Genomic DNA, 27,768 nt, shown 5'->3' with positions numbered 1-27,768 from the left:
TCGCGCAATCGTTTCAAACCCTCTGTTGTACACTCCTTTAAGTGTACCGACGACCCTCACACACCAATACTGGTGCCATCTGACCTCAACAATATCGCACTTCCTTTCGCTCGGTCGCAGCTCTTGTTCTCGATTTCCCCGACCGCTGGGAAATACCCCTTCTCGCCGTCGATCAGCGGTCGCACTATTCGACGACGGCAACTACACTGCTAAACCGTTTCGCCAACTTTTCTCTGTCGCCCTTGATGATGGCGACAGCACTCGACCAGTCGCAGCGCGACTTGCTTGGAAGCGAGCAGATCGTCGAATCCGTTTCCATCACTCCTCCGCAGAGTGCCAACGGCAAGAAGGAAGCGCCCGAAGGCGTGCCCTCTGAGTTATCTGATCTCGAGCTTGACCACCAATCTGCCCCGGCACCCGATACAACCAAGATCAAGCAGGAGGAAGTGGAGAAGAAGGTCGAGGAAATTGAAGAAATCGAACCCGATCATTACTATGGCGGCGGCAAGGTTCCTGTTTTCAAGCCGGTAAGTACAACGCGGATACCCCGGCTGCTCGATGACACTGGTTGGAGATTTCGCCTGTTGCGTCAGACTGGGCAGTAAAGCCTACACCTTTGAGAGCCAGGCTGACTGGTATTGTTTCAAGACAATGGACCAATTCCGAGACTTCCAGAGCTTCATCAACAAAATCAATAAGTATGGAATGCAGGCAGGCATCGTCAAAGTTATTCCCCCGAAAGAATGGTAAGTCGGTCAAACTTCGGCAAGTGTGGATGGCTGTGCTCATGACGTTGTTCTTTTTGAAGGTCCGAGTCTCTTCCACCGCTGGACGAGGCAGTCAAGAAAATTCGAGTGAAGAACCCCATCATGCAAGAGTTCCACGGATCCCACGGTACATACACCCAAGCCAACATCGAACGCCAACGCTCGTACAACCTTCCTCAGTGGAAGGGTCTGTGCGAAGAAAGCAGCCACCAACCCCCTGCTCGCCGAGGAGAGAGACGCCGAAACCAAGAACGCGTGAACCGTGCGGCCCCGACACCACGACCCCCATCTGCCCGTCCGGAGGGTCAGAAACGCCGGCCTGGCCGTCCCCCCAAGCGGGCAAATCAGGTCAAGGTCAAAGAGGAGCCCCCTGCCGATGACGCCGAGAAGTCCAGATTGGAGGGTCCCCCGACGCCTGTATCACCCGAGACCAACCCCGTGCAGCCCAAGACCGAGGATTTAAGTGAAGGCGAATCCCTACCTACCACAAAACCAAAGGGACGACAGCCCAGGTCCGTGACCTCACGCCGAAAGAATAATCGCGGCGATGCTATGGACCAAGTTGACGAGGAGGCATACACGGGATTTGATTACCGCATCCACGATCATGAAGAATACACCGCAGAAAGATGCGAGGAGCTTGAGACTAATTACTGGAAGTCGCTCATGTTTAACAACCCGATGTACGGTGCTGACATGCCCGGTTCGCTCTTCGAGGATTCTACCGAAACCTGGAATGTCGCTAAATTGCCCAATCTGCTCGATGTGCTCGGACAGAAAGTTCCTGGAGTCAACACTGCTTATCTCTACATGGGCATGTGGAAGGCTACCTTTGCTTGGCATCTTGAGGATGTTGATCTGTACAGCATCAACTACATCCACTTCGGTGCCCCCAAGCAGTGGTACAGCATCTCCCAAGAAGATGCACCTCGCTTTGAACAAGTCATGCGCAGCATCTGGTCCAGTGATGCAAAGAACTGCGATCAATTCCTTCGCCACAAAACCTATCTCGTCTCGCCTAGCCTTCTCAAATCGCAATATGGGATCACCGTCAATCGATTGGTTCATTACGAAGGGGAGTTTGTCATAACATTCCCTTACGGGTACCACTCTGGATATAACATCGGATACAATTGCGCCGAGTCAGTCAACTTCGCGACCGAGCAATGGTTAGACTATGCTCGTATCGCTAAGAAATGCAACTGCGAAGCAGACAGTGTCTGGATCGATGTGGACGAGATTGAGCGCAAGCTCCGTGGCGAGAGCACACCTGAGTACTATGGTGAATTTGAAAGCGAATTCGATGGATTCGAAGGTGCTTCAGATCTTCTTACACCACCACGTAGTGTGCCTGAGAAGACATCTACTCGTGGCCGAAAGCGGAAGAATCCGAGTGATGGACCGAGCACGAAACGACCCAAACTTCACCCCGAAGGACCACGGAAGCTGCCATGTTTGCTATGCCCTAACAATCTGGACTATGAAGATCTTCTTCCGACCGAAGATGGTAAAGGGCATGCGCATAGACGGTGTGCGGCATTCATTGAAGAGACTACAATTCTCCGTGACGCATCTGGTACGGAAGTTGTGTGTGACATTGACAAGATCCCCAAGGCTCGCCTAGGCCTTAAATGTCTCTTTTGCCGCGAAGTCCGCGGTGCCTGCTTCCAGTGTAACTTTGGCAAATGCACGCGCGCTTATCATGCAACCTGTGCCCTTTTGGCGGGTGTTCAAGTTGAGCACGGTGCGATTGCTGTGATTGCTGATGATGGTACTCAATACTCAATTCCGAGTGTGGATTTGAAATGCAAATTCCATCGTCAGAAACGGCCGAATGGAGTTCTGGGCGAATCGTCTGATGTGGATCGTCGGGTAATCGAATCGGCCCGTCGTCTGGTGCAAGGAAATTTGATCCAATTCCAAGCCGACAAGGAGATTAATGGCGCCATTGTTCTTGAGAATCGTCCCTCGGAGCGGAGTCTTTTGCTCAAGGTACTCCCAAGAGGGTAAGTTGTTTTTTTTTTTTTTTCTGTCTCCACTCTTGTCACACGCTAATAAATCTACAGAGATGTTATTGAAATGCCCTATCGCTGGATGCTTGTTGTTCGCAAGAGCAATTTCACACCCCTCGCACTCGGGATTCAACCCCTCCCAGCCCACCTAGCGCGAAAACCCGAACAGCGCAAAGAGTTAGAATCAGCGGTACCGGCGGCAGGCAGTGCATTTGGGGATTCACGATCTCCCTATCAGTGGGCCGAATTTGAGACGGTGGATGGAACTAGGAACCAATTCGCCCCACTCCGTACGGTCAACCTCCAGGGTGAACAGATGTGGTATTATTTGGGCATGCAGTCCACCGAAAGTAGGGCACAGTATACACACAACCCTAGCGTGTCCATCCACAACCCTCGGGCCAATTTCCTGGACAGCGTCAAGTCGCTTGGCGTGGGTGTCAGCGCTCGTGCATCGAAGATCTCACCCCACCACTTTCATTATGCTGCCACCGCCCCTGCCCCTCTTTACCAGCGAAACTTGACCCAAAGCCAAAACCAGCAAAATATTTACTCTTCGAATGTCAACGCCCCTCACCTACAATCCCGACCGCCCTCTTCTGCCTTGCAGCATCTCGCCCCTCCCCCTCCTTTTATCCCTGTTGCCGGTGCTGCTGCTGGTGCTCCTGCGATGCCGTCGGCCTTTCGAACTCTACCTCAGTCTGCCCGTCATGCCCCCTATCCTTCGGTCGTCAAGTCGCACGCTCAGCAGCAGCATCACCTCCCATCCACCAATACGTTTGCCAATGTTCGAGAACTTATTGCTCGCCGCCGCCTAGCACAGATTACCGACCACGCCAATGTTTTTGCCGGATACACTATCGTCAGCCCCGAATTGGTGGTCGAGACTCTGTTGGGTCCTATGGGCTCAATACCACCGGCCAATGGCCTCGAGAAGCTGGAGCTGGCCATGGCCCAGCAGCGGGTTCAGCCACGGGCTGCGGATGGGACTTTGCTGCCGCCTCAGACTCTGAACATGCGGTCGGAGGAGGTCACTCGGCTCCTTCAGATGCTCAGGTTTTCGCTGGTTAGTCACCGCGAGCGACTTGATGTCATTCAAAAGAAGGAGTCGGAGGGTATTAAACAGGAGACCGTTGATCGAGGCAGTGTGGCCGCCGCTAAGATGCCTGGCAAATATGCCTACCTTGATCAGCAGCGGTCGCTGGCACCCAATGTCTATCAGTCTCCCTACAACATGCCGTCAGGTCTCTCTGAATATGCCAAGGCTACATACGGATTAGTTCCTGCGGCAGATGACCCGCCTAAGCCATCACTAGCGAACGATTATTTCAACAATCTGCCACAGGAGCATCAGGAAAAAATCTTGAAGGCCTGTGGTAGCTTCGTGCAGCGTGCAATCGAGCGGTCGGCTACTCACAGCCGGCAAAGTTCATCCTCAAATCTCCGGCTGTCGGCGGCTTTAGCACAACAAACGGAAAACCCGACCATTGACATCACCCCGGTGGAGGATCCTCCCCTTCTCTCGGGTCTAGATATGCCGCTCCACGCAGACTCTCCGTGCTCCAGTTTCGGTCGGTCGCATCTACGATTCCAGTCGCCAAATGAGTTTCCCATCCACGGTCCAGACCCTCATCCCGACCACCACGATTTGTTCGGAGATCAGCAATTGAATACCCGCTTCTGGCAGAACGGGCCGTGGGTCGGCGGAGATGGCAACACTCCAAATGACGAGAACCGACCGTTCTTTGGGCCACATATCTTCGGACCGCACGAACGACTCAAACATGACTATGCATCCTCCGATATCTCTCTGGGCAAGGGACCTGGATCCTTGCACTCTGTCGATATGGCAGGCTTTGGCCCCGACTTGAATGATGACCTCGGACTAAGTCCATAGATGTTGGCCTCGTCGCCGGCCTCGTCATTAGCATCGTCACCTTTCTGACCTTTTTAAACTCGCGTTTGCCTCTGCGACTGTATTTGCATCTCATGTAACGACCTCACCGGACTGACGACACTGCATGAATGGGCGTTTTCTTGTTTTTTCATCCGACCTCGATTGACGATCGTTCCGTTACCACGGTCATGTTTCTTTTACGATATGGAGTTGGCACTAGCTGGCTGGTCACGACTCAGCGCGTTTTCTTTTCTTTTCGATCATTCTTTTCCTTTCAAGGCGCGACATCTCGGAAAAGGCGGTCCGACTGACCTACTTGACTACTAGAGTGGTCATATAGACGGAGTTCAACTTGCACGGTTCCTTTGCGGCCGAAAAATCCTGCCAGCCTTTTCCCGTCACCATCTTTCTCGCCCCTTTCAACACTCAGGGCCTACTTTCGCCCCATACTCATTCTTATCCCCCACTGATCTCCCTCTTTGTTCTATTAGATATCTCATCAAACAAGAAAAAAATTTCTTTTCTTCACCTCCCCAGCGAGATCACTGGATGACATTTGTGCTTTACCCCCTTTGATACCCCCCTCTACCCCCTGCCCTACAAGTTCCGAAGGAAGGGTGTGGATCTGGATTTCTCTTTGATCTAATTCCCCCCTTCCCTTGTGTTGATATATTCATCCTGGCGCTCATCGATTGCTCAGTCTCCCTGAATCATTCATGGAGTCTTCGCAGCATGTTCCTGATGTGGCAGCCGTCACCTCGCGTGACCTTGATGTATGTGTGCAATGAATCATTCAAATATCAAAATTTCGAGTTGTAGACTGTATTTGAGTAGTTTTTACGGAGTAGTCTGTGTAGGTCTCCCACATTCCTCAGTGTTCTCTGTGTCCTCCTTGGCATAGCCCCAGCCACCACTTCGCTCTTCGGGCAGCTAAATCTATTCAATTCCGAGTGTCCACCCTCTGGAACCCAACCTACCCCACAAACACGTATCCTCATCCCAGCCCCCGCATTATAAACATCTTCCCTTACTACATTCGTAGATTGTTTAGAGAATAGTCAATCCCTTATCTAGTATGAGTCCATTCACCTAGATACATATATGTATGTGGGATCACTGGCAATCCTATAGACGTGTTCTCTGTCTATCGCAGTTCTTGGTTCTTAATCTTGCCGCGCTCATGACTATAGTGTATAATATAGTTTGGCACGGAACCCCGCTGCAGATCTTCCTACGGTGTCAAACGTGTTCCGACAGACACTTCGCCTTACGGTGTGTGTTGTATGTCGTGTGGTGTATCTGGCCTAGCTGTTGGGTCCGGGGCTGATAGGATATTGCTAATGAGATTTACAAAAAAGTGTCTGATCTAATTATATGTAATCCATTTAGAGAGGTGCTTATGTCTTCGGATAAGGACTTTGTAAGCCAAATCTAGTCCGTAGGATACCTATATATGCTTAAAGTCCGATGCAAGGTGATCTTCAACAAGGGAACAGGGGGGATTCCCACGTGATATATATGTTGTATGCTTTACTCTGTACTTCGTACGAAGTATTGCTATCTTCCATATCTTTCGATCTCATTATGATCCTATCAACCTTGGAAGTGAAGAGAAGGAATAGGGGAATTAAGTGGGTCGAAATGCCGTGTCTCTTATCGCAGTATACTATTAGGTCATAAGACATGGGTCCTTTTTTTTTTCAGCCCGGCCGTTAGACAAGAGAGATATACCATGATAAGCCTGAAAAATCCCTGTCATTCGTTCAATTCAGATAGCATTTTTGCCTCATATCCTAAAACCTTAGTTGCGCGGTTCCGGACCGCGCCATGTTTTCCATGCGGGGTTCTTCCTTAAACTTGTCTTAGATATAACATCACCTTCCTTGGTAAGGGAATGTTCACTCTCCAACAACATTCACCATGCGAAGCTCACTTGATGCCTCCGCCGACGAGGCATTGGCCCGTATGGGCTACAAGAGTGAATTACCACGAAACCTGAGCATGCTGAGCATCCTCGGCTTATCCTTTGCTATTATGGCAGCCCCCTTCGGACTGAGCACAACTCTCTACATCACCCTCGCCGACGGTCTATCCGTGACCATAATCTGGGGATGGGTCTTCGTCTCCCTGATCTCAATCGCTATCGCCGCCTCTCTCGCCGAGATCTGCGCCGTATACCCTACAGCAGGAGGCGTGTACTACTGGAGCGCGATGCTTTCCACGCGCCGCTGGGCACCATTGATGTCCTTCATCGACGGCTGGCTAACCCTCGTCGGCAATTGGACCGTCACGCTCAGCATCATCTTCTCCGGTGGCCAGCTGATCCTCAGCGCTATCTCCATCTTTGATGAATCCTTCGTTGCCAACGCGTGGCAGACCGTATTGATGTTCTGGGCAGTCATGCTCTTCTGCGCCCTAGTCAACATTTTCTGCTCGCGCTATCTCGATCTCATCAACAAAGTCTGCATCTTCTGGACAGCAGCTAGTGTTATCATCATCCTCGTCACGCTTTTGACAATGGCCGACGACCGCCGAGACGCGGAATTCGTCTTTACCCATTATGACGCCTCCACCAGCGGCTGGCCCAATGGATGGGCTTTCTTCGTGGGTTTGCTGCAGGCAGCATACACCCTGACAGGCTACGGAATGGTCGCTGCCATGTGCGAAGAGGTGCAGAACCCACACCGCGAGGTGCCCAAGGCAATCGTGTTGTCCGTGGTCGCAGCCGGCATCACCGGTCTGCTGTACCTAATCCCGATTCTGTTCGTGTTGCCCAACGTGCAGATTTTGCGCGAGGTTGCTAGCGGCCAGCCGATCGGCCTACTCTTTAAGACAGTGACGGGTTCAGCGGGCGGTGGCTTCGGTTTGCTCTTCCTGATTCTGGGTATCATGCTGTTTGCCGGCATCGGGTCCCTCACAGCTGCCAGTCGCTGCACGTATGCATTCGCACGTGACGGTGCCATTCCGGGCTTCACGCTCTGGCGTCGCGTGAACACCAAATTGGATGTTCCTGTGTGGGCTATTGTGCTCTCGGCGGTCGTGGATGGCTTGCTGGGACTGATCTATTTCGGTTCTACGGCTGCGTTCAACTCCTTCACCGGCGTGGCTACGATCTGTCTGTCGACCTCGTACGGTCTGCCAATTTTAATTTCTTTGATCCGAGGCCGCCAAGATGTGAAAGGTTCCTCGTTCTCCCTCGGTCGCTTTGGATTCGCCATCAACTGCGTTACTATTGTGTGGATCGTCTTGTCTGTTGCTCTCTTCTGTATGCCTGTTACCTTGCCTGTTACCCCGGAGTCTATGAACTACGCCAGTGTTGTGTTCGCTGGATTCGCTGGTATCAGTATCTTTTGGTACTTTATCTATGCGCGTAAGCACTTTACCGGACCTCCTGTCAGTGGTGACGAGGCTCGGGCAGCCACAGAGCTCATGACGGGTACGCCGGTGGATGCGGAGAAACCGTTGGAGACGATGAAGAAGTTGCCGAGCGAGTAGAGGATTTTCTTCATATTGTATTGTTACAAGTCTTTTTTAATATATTAAAACATTAAAAACAATCCAACTTCCAATCTTCCAATCTTCCAATGTTAGAATGTTAGAATGTAATTTCGGCGACAATCACAAGTGCCCTGACGATCGCCGAGAGCCGCGGTCCAACAGCACACGCTCATCTCCAGCTAATCTCTTGGGAGTTTCTCATTTCCCACATTTTGATTGGAGTGAATCTTTTCAATCTGGGGAAAAGGACGAAAACAGCATTCCGGGGAAAACCACAGTCAGACCACAGGGGACCTCGGGAATCTCGAATCTCTCCTATCGGAACAACCATCCCTCCCAATTCCACAAACACCCCCTTCCAGCATCCCTCTCCAAAAGAAAACCTCACTATATCCCCGAGTTCCTATTTCCAGTCTTCTACGCTCCCCATGAAGACCCGCGCAAGCCGATGCCCAACCCCGCTCCCATGAAGACAGGGCAAATCGGACCGCTTATCGCGTCATGTCGGACTCTGTAGGTGCGTGTTGTGCAGATTGCGCCTTGCATCACACAGTCGGATTCAACTGACACCTCCCCGTTCCAGATCGAGTCTTTGTTCATGCCCTCAATACCGTTAAGAGGATTCCCCGGACCGGCACTGCGCGACCTCCCGCCGCCGAGCGGTTGGCACTATATGGCTTGTATAAGCAGAGTATGGGTGAGTTGCCCGGATTACACCTGGAAACACAATGGGGGGACTGTCAGAACTAATATTCAATCAGAGGGGGATGTGGAAGGTGTAATGGATCGACCGATTGGGAATACGCCGGAGGTGCACGCGGAGTGCGAGAAATGGTATGTCTGAAACGCGCGGGGAAAGAAGCCGTTGATGTGGATCTTGCTCTCGAAACAACACTTCCATCGGTTTTTCTGTCTACATCAGAATCATATCCTAACAATGTCTTGTCTTCTAGGGATGCATGGTACGCGCAGCGCGACATGTCGCGCACCGAAGCCAAACGACGATACATCTCGACGTTAATCGACACGATGCACGAATACGCCTCCCAAACCCCCGAAGCGCGCGAGCTCGTCTCAGAGCTCAAGTTCGTCTGGGACCAGATCAAGTTCAACGCCTCCTCGTCGTCCGCTTCCAGTCCGCTGAATACCGTCGGCGTCCCGCCCTTATCGCGCAGTGCGTACGGGAGTATTGGGGGTCGATTGGCGGCGCAATCAGAAGACTATGACCGTCCCGATCGACGGGGTGATACCAGTCGCCGGGATCGGGATTCACGGTTACGGGTTCTCAGTCCTGTGAGTCAACCGGAGGAGGAAGCGTATTACCGACGGGGGCGGGGATCTATAGAAAACGACGAGGATGGAGGTCGACATAATGAGGACGAGGATGAGGATGACGAGGAGTTTGAGGAAGCTCGTGATAGCTTATACGAAGAACGAGATCAAAACGACCACGACGACGACAATGACCCAGACCATGCTAGCTCCAACTCCAACACAAACACCAATACACATACACATACGGACGTCTCTTCACATCACCGTCCCAAACACCGTCGCAATCCTGCCTCGGGTATTAGTATAGACAGCAGTGGGAATGGACTCCCGCATCGTCGAGATTCCCACCCCAATTCCCAGTCCGAGCCACCGAAAGACAGTCGCTGGCGCCGTCGTGTCGAGCAGGCCTTGACCAAAATGACGGCTGAGATTGCTGCTGTGCGTGAGCAGATGGAGGCTCGGTCTGTTGCGCAGCGTCGTCGGTCTGGTCTGTTTGCGTGGCTGAAGTGGATGATTTGGGTTGCTGTCCGGCAGATCTTGTTTGATATTGCTATGCTGGGTATGTTGCTTATCTGGATGCGGTTGAGGGGAGATCGCCGTGTTGAGCAACGGCTTAAGACTGGTTGGGCGGCTGTTAAGGCGAAACTTGTCAAGTTTAAGCGACTGAAGATCGTGGATATGCCTATCCTACCATAAGAGGGTAAGATGGAGCTTATGTGGCTGTGGTCGTGGCCTATCTTTCTTTTATTTTCTTTTATTCTCGGACTTTGACTTCTTGCTGCATTTTTCCCCCGGCATTGTTTGCACTTGGCTATTCCCACATCACCTTTACTTTCTTGTGTCTATTTCTTTTGTCCAGTATATATGGGTTTCAATTTCAGGTTTCGGGAGTCCTTCCTCTTCTACTTTCATTGTCTTTGGATTTCGTTTCTTGGGTTGTCTGATATATGTCGCGTCTTAAGGTGGCAGGCTAGTTGTATCGAGTTATTTATAGATACGGACATCAGCCTAGATGAGATTTTGCTATGATTTGGTGGATGAGCCTAGATTTCAAGCTTAGATGATTATGTATACCCTTTTCTGCTGTTTTCTTGCTTCTCATTTTGCTTCCATACAATCCAGCATGTCTCCCTGCCCTATTGGAAGCCAACGGAGTTTGGCTAGTTATTCGCGGTATTGCTCTCCCCTACCCAGCCCCTTCACTATGTTTTATAAGTTTAATCCCTTTGGGCACACCGAAGCAAGGCGTAGTCGCAGGAGGCGCGAGGCTGGACGCACTGCACCAGTGTTTGGATGAATAGTATCTCAGTCAATCTAGGTTTGCGTTCAGTGTGTCTTGCATTCTATCGAGGAACATCTGTCCTTGCTCCTTGTGGAATAAACGTTGCGGTTCGTTTCAATATTAACATTTCTTGCGATATTTTCATGGTTATGAGCATCAGGGAGATACTCCTACAAGGTTTGGTTTACACCGGGGCGCCCAATCACACGCTCGAAGAAGACAATGAGGCCCTGGTAGTACTCCTCCTGGCCCAGGGTCTTTTGAGGTTTTCAGGGTCGGGCAGGCTCTCCACTGCTTCCACATCAGCGACCTTGGGCGGCGGAAGGACACACTGATTGTTGCGCTGAGAATGCTAATTGAATAGGTGGGGCGAGGCGCCCATTGCCCAGATGCTTAGTACATGGTAGACGACATGATTGTGGAGGCGGGCCTGAAAATGTTCAACTCTAAGTCAGCATGTCCCGCCATTGTAATTCGAGGAGCTACCACAAATGGCCGTTAATTGATCTGTGCCAAAGGTTATACAAGGGCTCATAATTAGCCTGTGCTGTTCATCCAGAGTCTCATACGTTGCGTTTTACCTAGGTATGTCTCAGTACTCAAGTGCTGTATTTCTTCAGCAGATGTTTCATTGACAAGGTCCACTTATGTACTCCGTAGTGTGCAAAGCTTAGTCGAAGTCTTGTAAATACTTTAATTCACGGGCCGAGCCGCTAACCCCAACCCACGTAACAGTCACTTTTTTTTACCTAGAACTATTCAGATCACTATATATCAACAAAACATACCTAGGCATACATAATATAAAGTATTTGGTACTAGGATATACGTGACAAAGCAAGAGAATGTCAAAACGATCTGTCTACTCAGCCAAGTTACCAAAGCTGGAGAAATGAAAAGGAAGAGAAGGGGAAACAGAAAGAAGGGAACAACAACACTGCTCGCCTAGTTCTGATTTAATCTAAGGAGTAGTCTCACTTTCCGACTGAACAACTAGATTTCCCATCTATCAGGGTTCGGCTGCTGAGTGAGGCAAATAAAGGGAAACTTCCATAAAGATATGAAGGAATCATACGGTACCGCAGTTAGTAGTAGTTATTTACCTGAACGGGAAACGGGGCTTGGTGCATCAGGCAGTCCTGCAGAGCAGCTCTTGTGCGCGAGTCAGTATGCTTGTTGTATAAGTTAGGGCACCCTTGTCGAGGGAATTAAGAGAATTATCTCCGAGCCATCTTTACCTCCGCTATCTCCACCAAGCTTTCGTCTCTACTTTGTTTACAATTACTATACAGCTGTTTTCATCTTAAGATGATGTTCCTATAAATACTTTAGTAGCTCTCGTCTTGCATTCCATATAGGTCTTCTTTTGGTATCCAATTTGTCATCTCAATCTTCCCTGATTGAGTTTGTTTAAATTTCAAGTCTCCGGCTTGCTAGTTCCTTCTATATTTTCTCTTTTCCAATTTTGATTCAACATGGCAATGTCAAATTCATCGAGTGGTGTTGTAAGTGAGGCAGCGCATCTGCCCAGCCGCCCCAGCTATATCAAGCTAGTCTTAGACCAGACCTTGATCACCGGTCAAGTCCGTGACTATAGCTACCCAGGCAGCGGGACGACTGAAGACCCATATATGGTGAACTGGCTTCCCGATGACCCAAAAAATGGCTTCAACTTGCCTCCAAGTGTAAAGTGGACCATTGTCTTGATCTGTGCCTTTAGCACACTAGCCTGCTCTTTGTCCTCGACAGTATTTGCCGGCGCAATCATTCAGATTGAGGATTTCTTCCACGTGAAAGATGAGATAGCCATCCTCAGTCTTTCCCTCTATGTACTGGGCTTCGCCCTTGGTCCCGTTCTTTGGGGCCCACTCTCTGAAATCTACGGTCGTCAATCCATCTACCTTGTCACCATGGGCGCTTCGGTCTTGTTTGAGGGCGTGGCCACTGCTAGCAAGCCCGATCAAGTGGCTGCATTAATTGTCCTTCGTTTTTTGGTGGGTTCCTTCAGCTCGGCCGCCATTTCCAACTCGCCTGGTGTGGTCGCCGACATCTTCGCACCGGCGGAGCGTGGACTCGCCGTCATGGTATACTCCATGTTCCCTTTCCTTGGTCCGACCCTGGGCCCCGTCTGCGGCAACTTCCTTGCAGCTGGTGCCGGATGGCGATGGGTTAATGTGCTATGTACTGTCTTCTTCGCCTTGATGTTTGTCCTCGGTCTGGTCTTTATGTCTGAGACTTACGCGCCCTATATCCTACGACGCCGTGCCACGATAATGAGTAAGGAGACCGGCAAAATTTATGTCAGCAAACTCGACATCGGCCTCCCGCCCAAGACTCTCAGCATCACCTTGAGCACGGCTATCACGAGGCCTCTCGTTATGGCGGTATGGGAACCAATATCGACTGTCATGGCTATGTATGCTGCCATCATATATGGGATTCTCTACCTTATTTTCGCTGCCTTCCCTATTATTTTCATTTCTGAACGCCACTGGAGCCAAGGTGTGTCGGGCTTATCCTATATTGGCATCATGATCGGTCAAATTCTCGCTGTTCCATTCTATATTGTCCTTGAGGTCAAGTACCGCAAGAATATCGCCCGCCCGGGTGTTGTGCCGACCCCTGAGATGCGCCTCGAGCCGGCCTTCTATGGTGCTGTGATGCTCCCTGTCAGCCTGTTTTGGTTCGCGTGGACATCATTCACTAGTATTCACTGGGCCGTGGGCCTGGTTGGAACTATTTTCTTTGGATTAGGCAATGTCCTTGTCTTCATCTCCATGACAAACTACCTTATTGATACATATAGCCTGTTTGCTGCTACAGCAGCGGCTACTAATGCCATGGCTCGCGCCCTCTTTGGCTTTGCATTGTACGTTTTGCTCCCCTCTGTTACCATTTTTCATTTTAATGAATGCAGCTAACTAGCCATTAATCTGAAACAGCCCTCTTTTCACCACGTACATGTACAATAATCTCGGAACACAGTGGGCTTCGTCTATCCCTGCTTTCCTATCTTTGGCATTTACGCCTCTGCCCTTTATCTTCCACCGAGTTGGCCCGAAACTGCGCGCTAATTCCAAGTTTGCCAATGAGGCCAAGAGACAACTAGCAAAGATGCAGGAAGTACGCCAGAACGTGGAGAAACGATTTGAAGAGAAGCAATCCGGCTATAACACAATGTCCTCTCACACAGAGGCAGCTGTCGACCCTGAGAGGGTCGCCGGTACCATCCCCACAAAGTCAAGAGTCACCGCCGTCGACCATTCAGACTCCGGCTCCAACTAAACCCATTTGCCGTTCAGCTCATTGTCGAAAGTTGGGATCTCCCCGCCGTCATAGGCTTTCAAGCTTAGCTCTTGTATCTAGCTCGCCTCGTCCCCTTCAGCCAAGGTTCATGGCATATCATATAATAGAAAGGGGTGATGAGAAGGAGGGACGACCAATATACAAGCTCTATTTCCTAGCTATACATAGAAAAGTCTCTTGCACAAAGCATGCTTTCCTTACCCCATTCACATACATTTTAAAAGACATCATGAGGCCGCAAATGTGGCTAAAGATATTTTTGATCAGGCTATCATGTTTTACAGGGCAGGCCGTTTCCTGATCTCCACCTTCGCAGTTGGGTCACAGATCATTTCAAAGCCCAGTTCCACCATCTTTGGCGTGAAACCTTCCGGAATTCTGACATCGTAAGTCAATAGAATCTTAGCCAGAGCAATCTTGACTTCATTGCTAGCAAAGAATCTCCCGGGGCAGACTGGCTTGCCAATCCCGAAGGCGATATGCTCCGGGGTAGAAGAAGCTAAGGCTGCTCCTGTGTTTCCAGTTTGACGTTGACGAAGGAAACGGTAGGCATCATATGAGGACGGATTGGTATAAACAGCGGGATCCCACATCATAGATGAATCAACAGCAACATTAGTTCCACGGGAAATCGTCATGCCATTTGGAAGGACAACATACCGTAAAGCTTTCCGCTCAAGATTCACTATAGGAACGCGTGTTGGTTAGTATCCCGAAATAACTTAATTCGAACCAAGAGGTAATGACTTGGTATAAGTAACCACATACCTAGTGATCCAGGCTTTAGCCTCAAAGTCTCCTTCACTGCGCTGTCTAAAAGTTGCATCTTAAAAACACCAGCAGCTGACCATCCACTCTCCTCAACGGCCTTATTGATTTCATCTCTGATGGCCGAAACCAATTCTGGATCCACACAAATATCCAACAATGCTTGCTTAAGCAACTCCGAAGTTGTGTGCATTGCACTAATCGCAAATGCGATTTGTGCCGCAGCAGCATCGTAGGGGCGTCCTGCGGCTACCTCCTCTAGCCATTGGATAGTATTGGTGGACTTCTCTGTTTTATCAGAACCCCTGCGGTCAAAAATCGGTTGTAGCATAAGACGAGCGAGACGTAGCTGCTCACGGCATGTTCTGAGTTCTGGTAAGAACCAATGAACAACCGGACGGAGGAAAGCGGGCCAGGCGCGGAGTGATCTAACTCCCATGAATGTGTTCATTGTAGAAGTAAGTATCAGCTCCTGCCATTTAGGGTTTTGAGCCAGATCAGGGCCGACAAAGATAGATGCCGACATTCGCCCAACAAAGCGGATTCCGTCTTTCGCCCAATCAACGGTATGCCAGTCTAATTAGAAAGAAGTTAGTGGGTAATTGGGATATAGCGTAGTAGGGGAAATAAATACCATCACCATCCTTCCAGATTTCTCCTAGAGCGTTTGTAATGTGTTCATGGAATAAGCCACACTCTTTCATAAAAGCTCACATTAGTACGAATCCGACCAAACCCAATGACATTAGTGATTTCAGATTCCACATACGAGTGTCATTGTGATTCAATTTTGTCTTGGTGACATTGATAAGGATTTTTCTAGGATCCGTGACAACACTCTGTCCTTCCATTCCAGGGTACGCTGCGAAGTATTCCTATTTTGTTTAGTCTTGTCAATTTTAGTATGGTTTCGGCAAAGTGAGCCAACGTACGTCATGAACAAGGGCTTGATGATCTAAATCCAGACAGCCCTTCAGCCATTCTGTGTAAGATGCTGGGAGGATTACTCGAGAGCCCAGAGTGGTGATAATGCGAAATGGGCCGTTGAACTGAAAGTATGCAAGTCAGATACAATATTTCTTTCATTTAGAAAATCAATAAACCTTACCTTCGCAACTCCTTCTTTGACCAGGCCTCTAGCATTCGACATAAATTCCGAATGGGCCTTTCTCAAAGTTATGTCTCCAAAATATGAATTGATAGTTGGGATCTTCGGTTTTCTCATCCAACGCCAAGTTAGAAGAATTAGAAAGCCCAAGACGGCCGAAGGTAGAATGTAACCGACGGAAAGATCATTGTCGATCAAGCCGACTGTGCGATCTTCAGCATATGCCATCACTGGGTTTAGCTCTTGTAGTCTTTGAGGGATCGTATATAATTCTTTCATACAACGTTGATCAATATATAGAAGATGGTCACGTGTGAGTGGTTGGATCGGCGCTAGCAATGTTGAGTAATAATGACTCTCCCAAGTTCTTCACCGAGGAGACCGAAAGTGGACTAGAGGGGTGGCGACGTTCATAAGCCTTAAAAGACTCCCAAGGTTGGTCCTCGCCAATCCATACAACTAAATCCAGCTTAAACATTAACGCATATGCCCTACAATAGTTGGATTTAGCAACTGCTAAGGTTAGGAATTAAACACATCTCACCAGTTATTGATGCTTAGGCCCACATCAATTGGGAAGGAGAGGGGAGAGAGACCCTGTAATTAACATAAAATACAACACTCGGTTGTTACATGTAAAATACCTGAAAAAGAATTACCCGCATAAAAAGATCTGAGAGATCTACCTAAGTTACATGGACAGATACGGGGTTGATCTCTAATCGGTCGCCTCACTGAACACCTTGACAAATCTAAGAAAAGAAACCCCTACATATTTCCCCTTTTCGTCTCCACTTGACGTTGGTGTGAAAAAAAAAAGAAAAAAAAAAAGGCCATTGTACTCCGTACTTGCATCGAATTGAGAGGAGATCTAGATAGTTGGGAGATAACAAGCCAGGGCCCACGGATCCTTTCTCCCATAGAACGTGATACTGTAGCCAAAGATGTAGAAAAGTGAATCTGACAAATGAATACAACCACTTCTAGGGGTACAGCTGTAAATAACTTGAATAGATTGAAAATACGTCTTGTATTAGACCTGTACAGGATGGATCGAAATTAGTTTGCTCTCGAGCGTCAACAGCGTATCCATGATGTGTTCGAAACATTGAGCTATTAGAGAGCCTGGATTGAGTACCGTGAATGCACCGGGGTGTTTCCCCTTCGTGTAGTTGTTGATGTGTGCGTACAGATCGGCGTAAATATTGTTGGGACCGCATTCTGGCCAGCCTTCATCAAAAAAAGAAACACCGCCGACGCTGGTGCCATAGAATTCGAACCACTTATCGACATCCTGTTCGATTTGCGAAGCCTAGTCTGCAAGGTCTTTTGAGCCTAGTCGAGTGGTAAATTGTTTCTGACTGACGCCAAGGTAGCCAGTCCTAACATAACCGAGTTTCGATGATCTGTTGTATATTTCCCCCCCTCCTCGAATAGGCCAGCTGCTTCACCTGCTTTCTGATTGGCTGTTAGTAACATTTAGAAATAACTGTATGTTGGATAGTGATCTAGAGAAATATTGGCTGCGGAATCGCTGGTACTGTATCATAATTGGAGATCTCGCAACATATGACCTGACCACTTGGGTTTAATGTCAGTTATTTGAACCTCGATTCCGGACTGGGTTCCTAAATCTCTTAACCCCTGTATCATGTCATGTTCCCAATCTTGCGCTTTCATCACACTTCCCAACAGACAAAATCCCCGAAGATTAGGTGTGTGTCTCTTCCAATTTTGAAGCCATGATCGAATAGCCTCCAAAAGGTAGTCAGTCTCCCATTGCCACATCCATTGTTCGTTTAAACACAAGCCGTCGGTTAAAGTCAGCCATTCAAGACTTGTAGGAAGCGCAACTGCCAAATGATTTGCCTTTGACGCCGAGGGAGAAAATCCAAGCAGAAACGGAATCGGGACCTGCAATCTTTTCAAGTTGTTAAGCCCGCTAAAGACCTTGAACGATCCACTGAATTGGACCTCTGGCACTTCAAGGTCGGCTTTGTAGCCCTCTGATCCGGCTGTAATAGTCAAGTCTGTCAAAGTCTCTTTGACATGAGATAGACCCGTGGCGATTTGGTCCAAATTGATGATATCGGTGACGGAATCATCTCTCAGATCTCGGCGGTAGTACCAGTCCCATTTAAGCTCCTGAAGCCTGGGTGTGACCGATAAGACTTGGCCAAGATGCCTTTCACGCAACATTGTCAAGTCGAGGGTTGTTAGTCCCCGTGGATTTGGTGGACTCTTTCCGGTCCATGCGAAAGTAGCAGGGTTATCGACCAAAGCCCTTATCCGTTTGACTGATGGCAGGTAGAAGAGAGGGAGGGTATCTTGTGTGTTTCTGGTTTGCGTTTTCCTACGAATATCGTAGTGAAGGCAGGCAGAATCTGCAGATACATCTTCAAGATATGCGAAAGAACTGAGATGGCTATTTGTGGACTCCTCGCAGAGTGCCGACCGGAGCATCATGCCCCTGAGGCGGGTCTCCCGATTGTAATTTTTGTCAAGGAAGAGACGTTTCAGATTATGGAGTTGTGATATAAAAAGAGTGGTAAACGCGTCCATCGATCTAGCGCGTAGCCTTTGGATCCATTCTTCAGCATATGGAACATTGATCCTTGCAACAAGCTCCACTAGCTCATTTACGACAAGTTCTGTAACTGGTATTTTGGGGCTTTCGTTTCCTGGGTCATCTACGCCCTTGTTGAAATTGTCACCATTGAGGACCACATCGTGGACATAAGTTGCGAGCTCGGGCCTCTGAACGATGCTTCGCAATAATTGAGCGATTGGAGGGTGCTGGGAGTCTGACCACGTCCATTGAATGTGGGCGTAGAGAAATGGCTCAGCTGGAGATCGTAAGTCCCTGTGCGTAAGGCATACTGCGGCAAGATCGCTGTGCGATAGGGACGCAAATATAAGGCGAAGAATCTCTGTAGGCGTTGAGAGAAGGGACGCCATTTTTTTTCAACGGGGGTTGTTGAGGTCGAGAAAAGACACCGACACAGAGCGCTGCAAGGTGCTAGAGATTTATACCGTACTTCGTTCGGGGTACAGACCTGGGCAGGCTAGGCCGCCGATCTAAGCGAGACATTGCCACTGCAATCCACGGAGCCTAACCAAGATAGCCCCCAATGTTGGACAACTGGCGTGCCCAGGTGATCAACGAATAATTTGTGAATAAATTCTAATTCTGGATCACCATGAGAATGATATTTGTAGTTTTTTTAGACGAAAAAAAAAAAATGATAGTAACCTTGGAAGGTGTTATGGATATATTTGGGGCGTAGATTTGCTGAATTGGATATCTGGTAGGGTAAGCCAGAACGCCAAAGCAGCTCTGTTTTATCAAATGCCCGTCTCTACATAACCTATTCTGAGGTGATCATGAGCACATACGATCATAGGGTGTGGAAGATAAAAATTACAGGGGTCGGTTAGCCAGTCGTTTAAGGAAAAGAGTATATTTTAACGAGAATACTAAGCATAGAGAGTGCAACATAAAAAGAAAGAAGAAAAAACTCTGCTATGACAGGATCCTTTAAGGAGTGCTGTCATAACCAAATAATCAAATAATATCTCTAAGGCGGAAACTTCTAGTAGAGTCAATCTGTATAACTTACGCCGAATTTAAAAGGTCATCTAAATCTTTTTTGTGTACGGAGTAGCTAAGTCAATATGCTACAGACACTCTCCTTGTCCCGGTAGTAGCTTTCATAAAATCCAGACCACATAACTCTATCCGCACATCTTGGCCTATCAGCATGCTCAGTATCATTATCCGGACAAGCGGGCAGTGCAGCTTCCCACTCAGCGTCCGTGTGGTAAAGCCACGGCTTTGGAAGCGGCCAATCACTAAAGTGAACCAGATATGCGCGGGAGACCTCCGCCATGGCATTCCACTCTTCATCTTTATTTTCAGACATGTAGCGGTCATGATCCGATTGTCGGAATTCCCCTGTCAGCAAAGCTAAACGTCGATGGGGCAAGATCATGGCTGAGTCTTTGAAGAGATGATTCAAGACTTCCATGTCAAAGTCCCCGGAAGCTGTAGCTTCGTCGATAATGCGCTTGTAAGTATTTACGTTCGGCTCGATTAGCATGACATGGGACCCAAGCATTTGGTCCTTGATTGATGCTCCCTTGTCGTTCAGCCAATATGCCCTTGGAACTGCGACGGGGGCCATTGGAGAAAGGAAGTAATGGTCCATTTTGTTGAGAACAAGGGAGTCCGAATCGAAAGCCAGGACACGGGTGTACTCTGTGAGAGCGAAGGCCTGAAACTTCGTCAGGCTTTTTTGCCATGTCGAATCTCCTTGAGAAGTGGTGAGAACGTTGACTGGTCGTAGTTCGAGATGCGAATAATGTTCGTGGATGTTTCCAAGTGCTACGTGCTCGATCCCTCCAGGCTGTTTCGCTTTTTAGCTCTCAAGTCGTTCTAATACGGGAAGGTTCAATATGGCCAACCTCGTCCCATTCTTTCGGATATATCAATACCCGGTCGAAGCTTGCTGCGAAACGATCAAGTCGCGCAAAGTTGATCATCTAGGTTGATTAGCCATAGGATCGAATCGCACATCGCAAGACCTACTGCATTGCACAGGTAGTCGATATCGGTAGCATATTGAACATATGCAAATCGAACGTTCTCCTGTTCTGTTGTCCAATGTGCCTTGGTGCCATTCAATGCTCCAATCGTCTGATTACTCCAAGAAGTCGGAACGGTCAAGGCGGTATGTTCGCGTTTTCTTTGGGTAAGAAAAAGCAGCCCACATGATGCTAGAACGAATACCGCAATGATCGTCCGCTTTGCAGATAATAGCATGCTGGAGTCGGGAAGTAGATCCAGGCTACTATTTCTGATACATAGAAGCTCACATAAAACCACACAAAACTAGGCGCAAGTAAAGATAAAAATTTCCTGTCACGACATTGGGACCCGTGGACTATTTCTAAGCTTACGTATGCCCCACTAGTGTCTTGGATTCGTCAAATCAGTGAGTTCCCTTGGGGCAGTTCTAATAAAGAGCCTATCTTTAGAAGATTGCTTATTGGATCGTGCTGCCCCACAACGGTGAATACTTTCTTACAACGGAGAAAACTCGTTCAAAAACATCCTCATTGAAGGCTCCGCAATTGCAGTTCCTCATGAATTTAGGCAAAGATGACTCTTTGGACAAGATCAGTAATGTTAAAAAATGCACAATCGCATTGTGTCTGGTAGGAATAAACCTGAATTTAAGAGATATGAAAGGCTCACGTTATCACAGTTGGTGCTTCAAAATACCGCTTCAATTCTGGTACGCAAAACATACCTCTTCTTCTTTTTCTAAAACTGAATGGAAGTAGATACAACACCGAGCTCAGTCTCTAGCTGTAACGAGTCCTGAACAACATGAGGCTTTGACTACCATAATCTTGTCCGAGGGCCTGAAGCTCACAATTTCCGTGCTTTTCATTACGCTCAGAAATGCGCCCGCCTTTCCGACGCTTTCATACCCTGCACAATCAACTCGCAGTACTCTCACAGCGGGACATCAAGATGCCATCCTACCAGCGATTTTATATACAACTGCGACATACCTACAAAGCGTGGGGGCTCGGAATCTCGATCTCCTCCCTTACTTGATGCTGTCGCAAGCCAAATTCATCACTACTCCCATTTTCAGCATGATCTTTCTTAATCGAAGATTTTCGGGTAGAAATTGGGCTTGCTTCTTTCTCATAATCCTAGGAATCACAATGGTTCAAACCTCTCCCGCAACATCGTCCACAAAAGACGTCTTCCAGGGGCAATTTCCTTCAAGAAACACTAACCTCGGGCTATTTTGCATGCTGTTATCAGGAACAATTGTCGCTTTGGCTAGCATACGAGTGGAGATGATGTTGCAAGCCTCCAAGCCATTCATGTCTCGCAATGCTCATCTCGCTTGGTACAGCTCTCTCTCCGCTATATTGGGCTTTATCTGCAAATCAAAACAAGGCGCTGTGCCATTTTTTCATGGCTATAATCACCTTGTGTGGAGTTTTGTTCTATTGCAGGCGACAGGCGGGTTTCTCGTTGCTTGGTGTGTATCATTGACGAACACCGTCACTAAGAATTACGCGCAAGCGGTGGGGTTCCTTCTGGCGTCCACGGCCCCTTTTATTCTGCAACAAGACTTCCATTTCCAGGTAACTTGCTCATGACATTTTTCAGTGATTCATCTATTCTAATATTTGTTCATATAGCATCTTTGCGGGATCATTCTTGTTGTGAGCGCAATATTCGGATCTGTCCAGCAGACAATTCAAGCCCAGGAATCAATCAAGTCATCGGATCGAGAAACTATGGTATGAGATTAAATCCTTTGAATTGAATATCAATCGGAATGATATGGCTTTTCTAAGACGGAAAGGTGATTCTTTCGGGGCTCTTGGGGGTGGGGGGAGTCAATTACATACACGCGGTATTAGATACTCTGTACAACATATTATCTACAACAAATGTAGTATGAATGTTAGGAATTTATGACAGCACGGTAATAAATGGCATAGTGTACATATATGTATATCCCAAATAAGAAAGTTAGATCGATAATCCTAGCCGTGGAGCGCGAAACGCTTTGCTATCTATTCCGTACCTAAATAGGAAATCAACATGCATGAATATATAAAGCGACCTCTGAAACATCTTTATTAATAGAATGGAGAAAGCAGCAGCAGCAGTAGTACTAGTACTAGTAGGGTTCATTGGACTAATCGGTGGAGTCCAACCTTGGAGAACTCCAGCTCATGAACTGACTAAAGACTGCTGTCCCTAGAGAGAGAGAGAGAGAGATATGTAGTGGTGCTGAGTCGGTTCATAGAAACAATTTGCTTCAAGATCGAGTTATCTAACTGTAATTTAAGGGTCGGAGTTACGAACTGGTAATACAGATTTGTTTCAATCCCCCTTATTGGTGATTAGCTTTTCACCATCAGTGGAGTGGGAGTGGGCCTTGTGGCTTGACATGACTCACTGAAACTCCGTATGATTCAGTATAAGCACGTTCATCTTGAGTATAATAATGGAATCATGATAATCGAATATGGCTAAGCGCATGCTTGATATGTACTTGTCATAGGTTAAACGACAGGGGCCCGCAACCTAGGCTCCATACTGCTTGGCAATTCCATTCTACGATAAGAAAAATCTCTGGAAAGTAAAAATTATGGGAATACGGAGTACGCTGAGCTACATAGTGTATTCAATATCACGCTAATGAAGCTCCGCTTGAAGAGAGGTACGATACATCGATACATAGACAAGACCATAGAAGCCGCGCGGCTGCTAGGCTTCTCTATTAGATATCCACGGATACTGAGTACTATAGTTCTTGAGCAAAAGTCAGATATTTGGTGATCCTGTTTAGATGAGAATTATTCAGGATTATTAGAGATGCTCGATGTACCAAAAGTACACCGAAAGCGTTGAATGAATGACAATACTTTCTCCATTATAAATTAGGACGATTCTTATCATAGACAGCTCAAGAAGTAAGCACATTAGAACTGATCTTAGAATGTATGTTTTCCAGCCTCTGTTGAGTGTGCATAGTGTGAACTGATTGACTCAGAAAAGCTACAGGCATTATAAAATTCACGCAGTGTAAATAATTGCAAAGTGTTTAGAGCCAGCTAGGCCTTGATCGGATATTTCAAAGTTGAACAATAAGAGGTCTCAGCGTATGACGTTTGGAGAATGACGTTGGTCAAAAGGCAGCTTGTTTTCAGCAGCCAACTTACCGTAGTGATAATTAAGACCCCGTAGCACATGCCTACTATCATAAGCCCAATTACTGCTGCTTCCAAGACCAGTCCAAATTCCAAGATGAGTCGTATGCGAAAGCTGTAGCACCGGCTGAGATGAAAGGCGTAACAGGAACATCCATTGTCGTCACGCAAGTATAGCCGTTGATTGGATATAAACCATAGCTAGTGCTGTAGCTATATAGGCTTCTAGGTTCGCCATCACCGGTACCAGCACTGTAGACCGATGGAGAAATTTCGGAGATCGGGACTGTCAAAACCAACTTCTCGTGCTGAACAGGTGTTGCCGTTGCAGCCACTATACTCGCAACCAAAGCCACCAAGACAATCGCAAACGGAAGCCTCCCCAGCGCCAGAAGAGCCGTCGCCGCAGAAACCGCAGTTGGAGCCGGAGAGGGCGGCGGATGTCGTGAAATCGTATTATTAGCAAAATTGGTGCCAACCCAGGCATTCCAGTTCTGGATATCATCCAAGCACGATTCCGAGATCGATGCCCCTCGCATCTCCGCGACAGTCTCTCCCCGACGAGATACCTTCACAACCACTTCTCCGGTATTACCATCGAATGGCACACTGCCATGATAAAGACCGATTGGACCATGTGGTTTATTCTTCCACTTCCCATCCTGCACGACACCGCCAATATCAACCGTCACATCCACATCAGCAGCAGACTTCAGAAGTGCAGAAAAGAAGACCTCATCCTGCAAGACATCTGTAGGCGGGAACTCCTTCTGACCGTGCGTCTCTGTATTACCCATAGTGCCACCGTTGGTACAAGCCTTCCCAGGTGCCTGACGGAACCAGGCAGTAACACCCTCCGTAGTAACATTTGCCCTGGCACCCTTGTAGACATCGATAATGAAAGGCAGGAAGTCACGCCAGCCGTCATGGGGATGGCCAGCAGCGTAGTTGTAGCTCGCATTGCCGATCTCGAAGGTCGCATATGCACCCTCATGCAGCGGGCCGATGTAGTGCGATTCGCCGTAGTCGTTCCATGAGATGATCTCCACAAACTCCGGCTTCAGAGATATCACTTGCTGCCACCGGTCGTACCACAGATTATCGCCGTTCCAGATCCAGTTCTTGCCGTAGCCGGGGAGGTTCGTGTAGAACCACGGCGAGACGGGCATCATGTACGGCAGTTTTCCTGTGTCTTTGAGCCATTGCATGTAGGTCGAGTCTATATATGTGTTTATCGGTTCTGGGCCTTCGGGCCATGCGGCCCAGGAGAATAGGCCATCTGGAACGCCTGGTGCGACGGCGAGTGCTTCCTTTGCGCCTAGGGCTGACCACCCTGGTACGAAGAAACAGTCTGTGTACTTTTTGATTGTGGCCCAGTCTGTAGCGTTGGAGGAGCCTTCGAAGGTTGAGACGAAGGGTTTGCCGTTGTGTTGATAGTAGGCTGTGTTGTTTCCGTATTTTCGGAGTAGGCCGATCACCTCGCCTTCTGGCCAGGCACCGTTGCCTACATAGTCAAACGAGAAGAGGAGTTGAAAGTTCAGGGCGTTTGCGGCAGTGAATGCGTTTGCTAGGGAGCGGTTGTTTGTCGGGAAGTTGTATGCGATGTTTAGGGCAAAGGCGTCGATGTGCGCCCTTTGCGCTTCTGCTATGTTGATTTCCCAGTCATAGACGGTGAAGTTCTCCGAGTTGTATACCTGAGGTAGGTAGAGGTTAGCAGAGATATAGATTGCAGTTGAAGTGTTTTTACCATGAAATGGGCGAACACGGCCGCTGCTTGGACGTGTTGAACGCCTCTCCACAATGAGAGTATCAAGAATATTGTCGACTTCATGTCAACCTGTGTCAACCTGCGTGTGTGGTTCAGACTATAGAAGTAAGTAGCACATAAATATGGAGAGTCGTTAAAGAAATAAGAGCAGCTTTTGTATAAATTATATAAATTATCTATGTACTTGGTTTCCCGTTGCACATGCACGGAATCTGGTGGAGAGTTTGATACCTGCATTTATCCCTCTCGAGATGTCTATAGATAGATGCCGGAGGTCCGCTATTCGTACATCGGGATCTAAGCGTACTCTTGGCCTTTCTCTCTTTGTACTTTTCCCAAGTCTTAGGTCTTAAAACTTGGGGTTGATACCTCAAGTGCCTTCTATATTCTGAAACACTTCCGACGCTCTTCAATAATCAATGCCGCCGAGCCATTCTGTGACAAGTGAACTATTGAACCTCAGTAAAAAGCTACCTAGATATGTTTCGGATTATCTCAAAGGTCTAGTTACACTAGGTGGTATATCGGAAGGCCGGAATTAGGGCTCATTACACACACTGACCAGCAGGCCAAACCCCTGCAATCGAGTCAGGTGAAGGATGATAAGAGTTATGGATTTCTTCGGATTATGGAATGTAACAATTAGCCATTTTAGTTCAGACTCTGCAGAACGGTTGATGCTAAGCCTTTGTATCAGCCCGGAAATTTACTCAGTCCAGATCGGAATTTTGAGAGAGAAACACCATTAGACCAGATCTGCTCATAGCTACATTGTTAGGATCATAGAGCTTGATAGGTTCAGCAATATTATTCATGGATATGTTAGGGATGAGCGAAGCACTGACAACCGGTAGAATCGCCAGTATATATATCCCACCTAATCTTTATGTTCCACACAGCGCGACCTACATGTATACTATCACCGACCCCCTAAAGGGGAAGTTAATATTTGGTGCCAGTTGTGGAGAATGGCTGGATTCACACAGGCCTTCAGAACAAGAATCCTCTCATACCCGGTAGTTATGAGCCGGACAGAGACAATGATCGGAAGGTAAACACAGCTAGGACCTGTTATATACACGGTGAGACTATGCGGTGCATGGGTAAGCCTGAGCGATAGCCAATGTATAAAAACTTCCCCAAGGAATGTCAGTGTGTAATACCTCCAAATGTAATGTGCCTAGCTTTTTCACTGCAATGGTTACCTACATATGCATCAAGCCGAGGATGTATTCGAGCTAGCGAGCAGCATCTGAGCTCGTACTACTACCAATCCAAAAACATGCCATTGCAAGCCGCAATGGGTTGGAAAACATATTGCCCCATACATGCTATGTGAGTAAGGCAAGAAGATTGAGCAGAAAACCATGTAACCATTCATGATGCCAAGAGATATTTACACAAACATTGACCGGATTAACGGTCGAGCATCCAAATAAAACAGTGATATAGAAAAAAGACGTTGCCCAGATTATGAGATGGAAGGGTGAGGGTGAAATCGGGGCAAGTCTAAAGAGGACAAAGTATACCGGGAGAGTGTTTACCACTGGGGGCCGGGGTACTGTGCGTATTTTTGCTTGGGGCGCAAGTGAACAGGAACCTGGTTCTCGGGGGCGCCAGGGAGGGTCTTCTTCAAGCCCTAAATTAAACAAGAAAAGCGTATGTTAGCTCAAGTTGGGGGTGGTAGCGGATGCGATGGATGCGAGATGATTGAGAGAAGGGGGGGCATATATCATACCAATTTGTCAAAGACACAGCTGTTAAGCTGCACCTCAGCCCTGCGGCACTCCCAGAGCTGGTGGTTGTTGTTCTCGAGACACTCCCAGTGGGCCTTGAACTGGTCGAGGCAGTGGGTGTTGATGTCCTTGATACTGTGACAGGGTCAATATCCCCTTCCCAACTCAAATGTGTGTTAGAGGAGCAACATACACGCTAGCGGCACAGCGCGTCACCTTCCGACCCTCCTTCAAGCAGTCGATCTCCCCGCGGCCATTGGCCTCGGCCTTGCACTTCATGAAGTCGTCATTGAAGGCCTTGCAGCGGTCTCCAATGAAGTAGGCTGCACTCATCAGGGGTGCAGATGTGGCACCAATCTCCTCTACCTTGGGAATGTGATCAGGCATGGGCGTGGTGTCCACCAGGACAGTCTGGTTGAAGCTGTGCGCGGAGGGATGGAGGTTAGCGTTTCACATTGAGCTTGACAGGGAGGACGCGATAGGAATTAAGGTACATACCGAGCATCTCTTTGGGCCATGGCGACGGTGGCTTGTCAGAACGACTGTGAGGGGAAAGAAGTGCAATTGAGACGAGACTTGGAGATCGATAGTCGAGAGCT

At 48.2% G+C, this 27,768-nt stretch overlaps 9 protein-coding genes across 9 annotated transcripts; 4 read left to right on the top strand and 5 right to left on the bottom strand.

Annotated features, from left to right (window-relative positions):
* Positions 1-245: 245 nt before the first annotated feature.
* PEX2_060260 (putative jumonji family transcription factor) lies at positions 246-4,676 on the top strand (the record flags this gene model as incomplete). The annotated part of the gene is made up of 4 exons (XM_016743299.1): positions 246-527; positions 649-746; positions 809-2,773; positions 2,834-4,676. The coding sequence occupies 4 exons, from the start codon at positions 246-248 to the stop codon at positions 4,674-4,676; spliced, it is 4,188 nt and encodes a 1,395-aa protein (XP_016596021.1).
* A 1,920-nt stretch (positions 4,677-6,596) lies between these two features.
* On the top strand, positions 6,597-8,171 carry PEX2_060250 (putative GABA permease; the record flags this gene model as incomplete). The annotated part of the gene is made up of 1 exon (XM_016743298.1): positions 6,597-8,171. One exon carries the CDS (start codon positions 6,597-6,599, stop codon positions 8,169-8,171), a length of 1,575 nt encoding a protein of 524 aa, XP_016596020.1.
* Positions 8,172-8,675: 504 nt separating this feature from the next.
* PEX2_060240 (acyl-CoA-binding domain-containing protein) lies at positions 8,676-10,145 on the top strand (the record flags this gene model as incomplete). Its single annotated transcript, XM_016743297.1, has 4 exons — positions 8,676-8,691; positions 8,758-8,871; positions 8,936-9,008; positions 9,128-10,145. The coding sequence occupies 4 exons, from the start codon at positions 8,676-8,678 to the stop codon at positions 10,143-10,145; spliced, it is 1,221 nt and encodes a 406-aa protein (XP_016596019.1).
* A 2,061-nt stretch (positions 10,146-12,206) lies between these two features.
* PEX2_060230 (MFS transporter) lies at positions 12,207-14,016 on the top strand (the record flags this gene model as incomplete). The annotated part of the gene is made up of 2 exons (XM_016743296.1): positions 12,207-13,600; positions 13,674-14,016. 2 exons carry the CDS (start codon positions 12,207-12,209, stop codon positions 14,014-14,016), a joined length of 1,737 nt encoding a protein of 578 aa, XP_016596018.1.
* A 299-nt stretch (positions 14,017-14,315) lies between these two features.
* On the bottom strand, positions 14,316-15,955 carry PEX2_060220 (cytochrome P450; the record flags this gene model as incomplete). The annotated part of the gene is made up of 6 exons (XM_016743295.1): positions 14,316-14,722; positions 14,806-15,381; positions 15,440-15,463; positions 15,575-15,680; positions 15,738-15,854; positions 15,914-15,955. 6 exons carry the CDS (start codon positions 15,953-15,955, stop codon positions 14,316-14,318), a joined length of 1,272 nt encoding a protein of 423 aa, XP_016596017.1.
* A 1,503-nt stretch (positions 15,956-17,458) lies between these two features.
* Positions 17,459-18,871, bottom strand: PEX2_060210 (F-box protein; the record flags this gene model as incomplete). Its single annotated transcript, XM_016743294.1, has 1 exon — positions 17,459-18,871. The coding sequence occupies one exon, from the start codon at positions 18,869-18,871 to the stop codon at positions 17,459-17,461; it is 1,413 nt and encodes a 470-aa protein (XP_016596016.1).
* Positions 18,872-19,578: 707 nt separating this feature from the next.
* Positions 19,579-20,735, bottom strand: PEX2_060200 (Glycosyl transferase, family 8; the record flags this gene model as incomplete). The annotated part of the gene is made up of 3 exons (XM_016743293.1): positions 19,579-20,319; positions 20,378-20,455; positions 20,502-20,735. The coding sequence occupies 3 exons, from the start codon at positions 20,733-20,735 to the stop codon at positions 19,579-19,581; spliced, it is 1,053 nt and encodes a 350-aa protein (XP_016596015.1).
* Positions 20,736-23,727: 2,992 nt separating this feature from the next.
* On the bottom strand, positions 23,728-25,496 carry PEX2_060190 (glycoside hydrolase family 71 protein; the record flags this gene model as incomplete). The annotated part of the gene is made up of 2 exons (XM_016743292.1): positions 23,728-25,359; positions 25,413-25,496. 2 exons carry the CDS (start codon positions 25,494-25,496, stop codon positions 23,728-23,730), a joined length of 1,716 nt encoding a protein of 571 aa, XP_016596014.1.
* Positions 25,497-26,973: 1,477 nt separating this feature from the next.
* PEX2_060180 (coiled-coil-helix-coiled-coil-helix domain-containing protein) lies at positions 26,974-27,687 on the bottom strand (the record flags this gene model as incomplete). Its single annotated transcript, XM_016743291.1, has 4 exons — positions 26,974-27,072; positions 27,172-27,304; positions 27,363-27,590; positions 27,668-27,687. The coding sequence occupies 4 exons, from the start codon at positions 27,685-27,687 to the stop codon at positions 26,974-26,976; spliced, it is 480 nt and encodes a 159-aa protein (XP_016596013.1).
* Positions 27,688-27,768: the final 81 nt, after the last annotated feature.

The sequence above is a fragment of the Penicillium expansum genome, assembly GCF_000769745.1.
Source record: "Penicillium expansum strain MD-8 chromosome Unknown contig192, whole genome shotgun sequence".
NCBI lineage: Eukaryota > Fungi > Ascomycota > Eurotiomycetes > Eurotiales > Aspergillaceae > Penicillium > Penicillium expansum.
The sequence above is the reverse complement of the archived record's forward strand: the minus strand, read 5'-3'. Positions and strand labels throughout refer to the sequence as shown.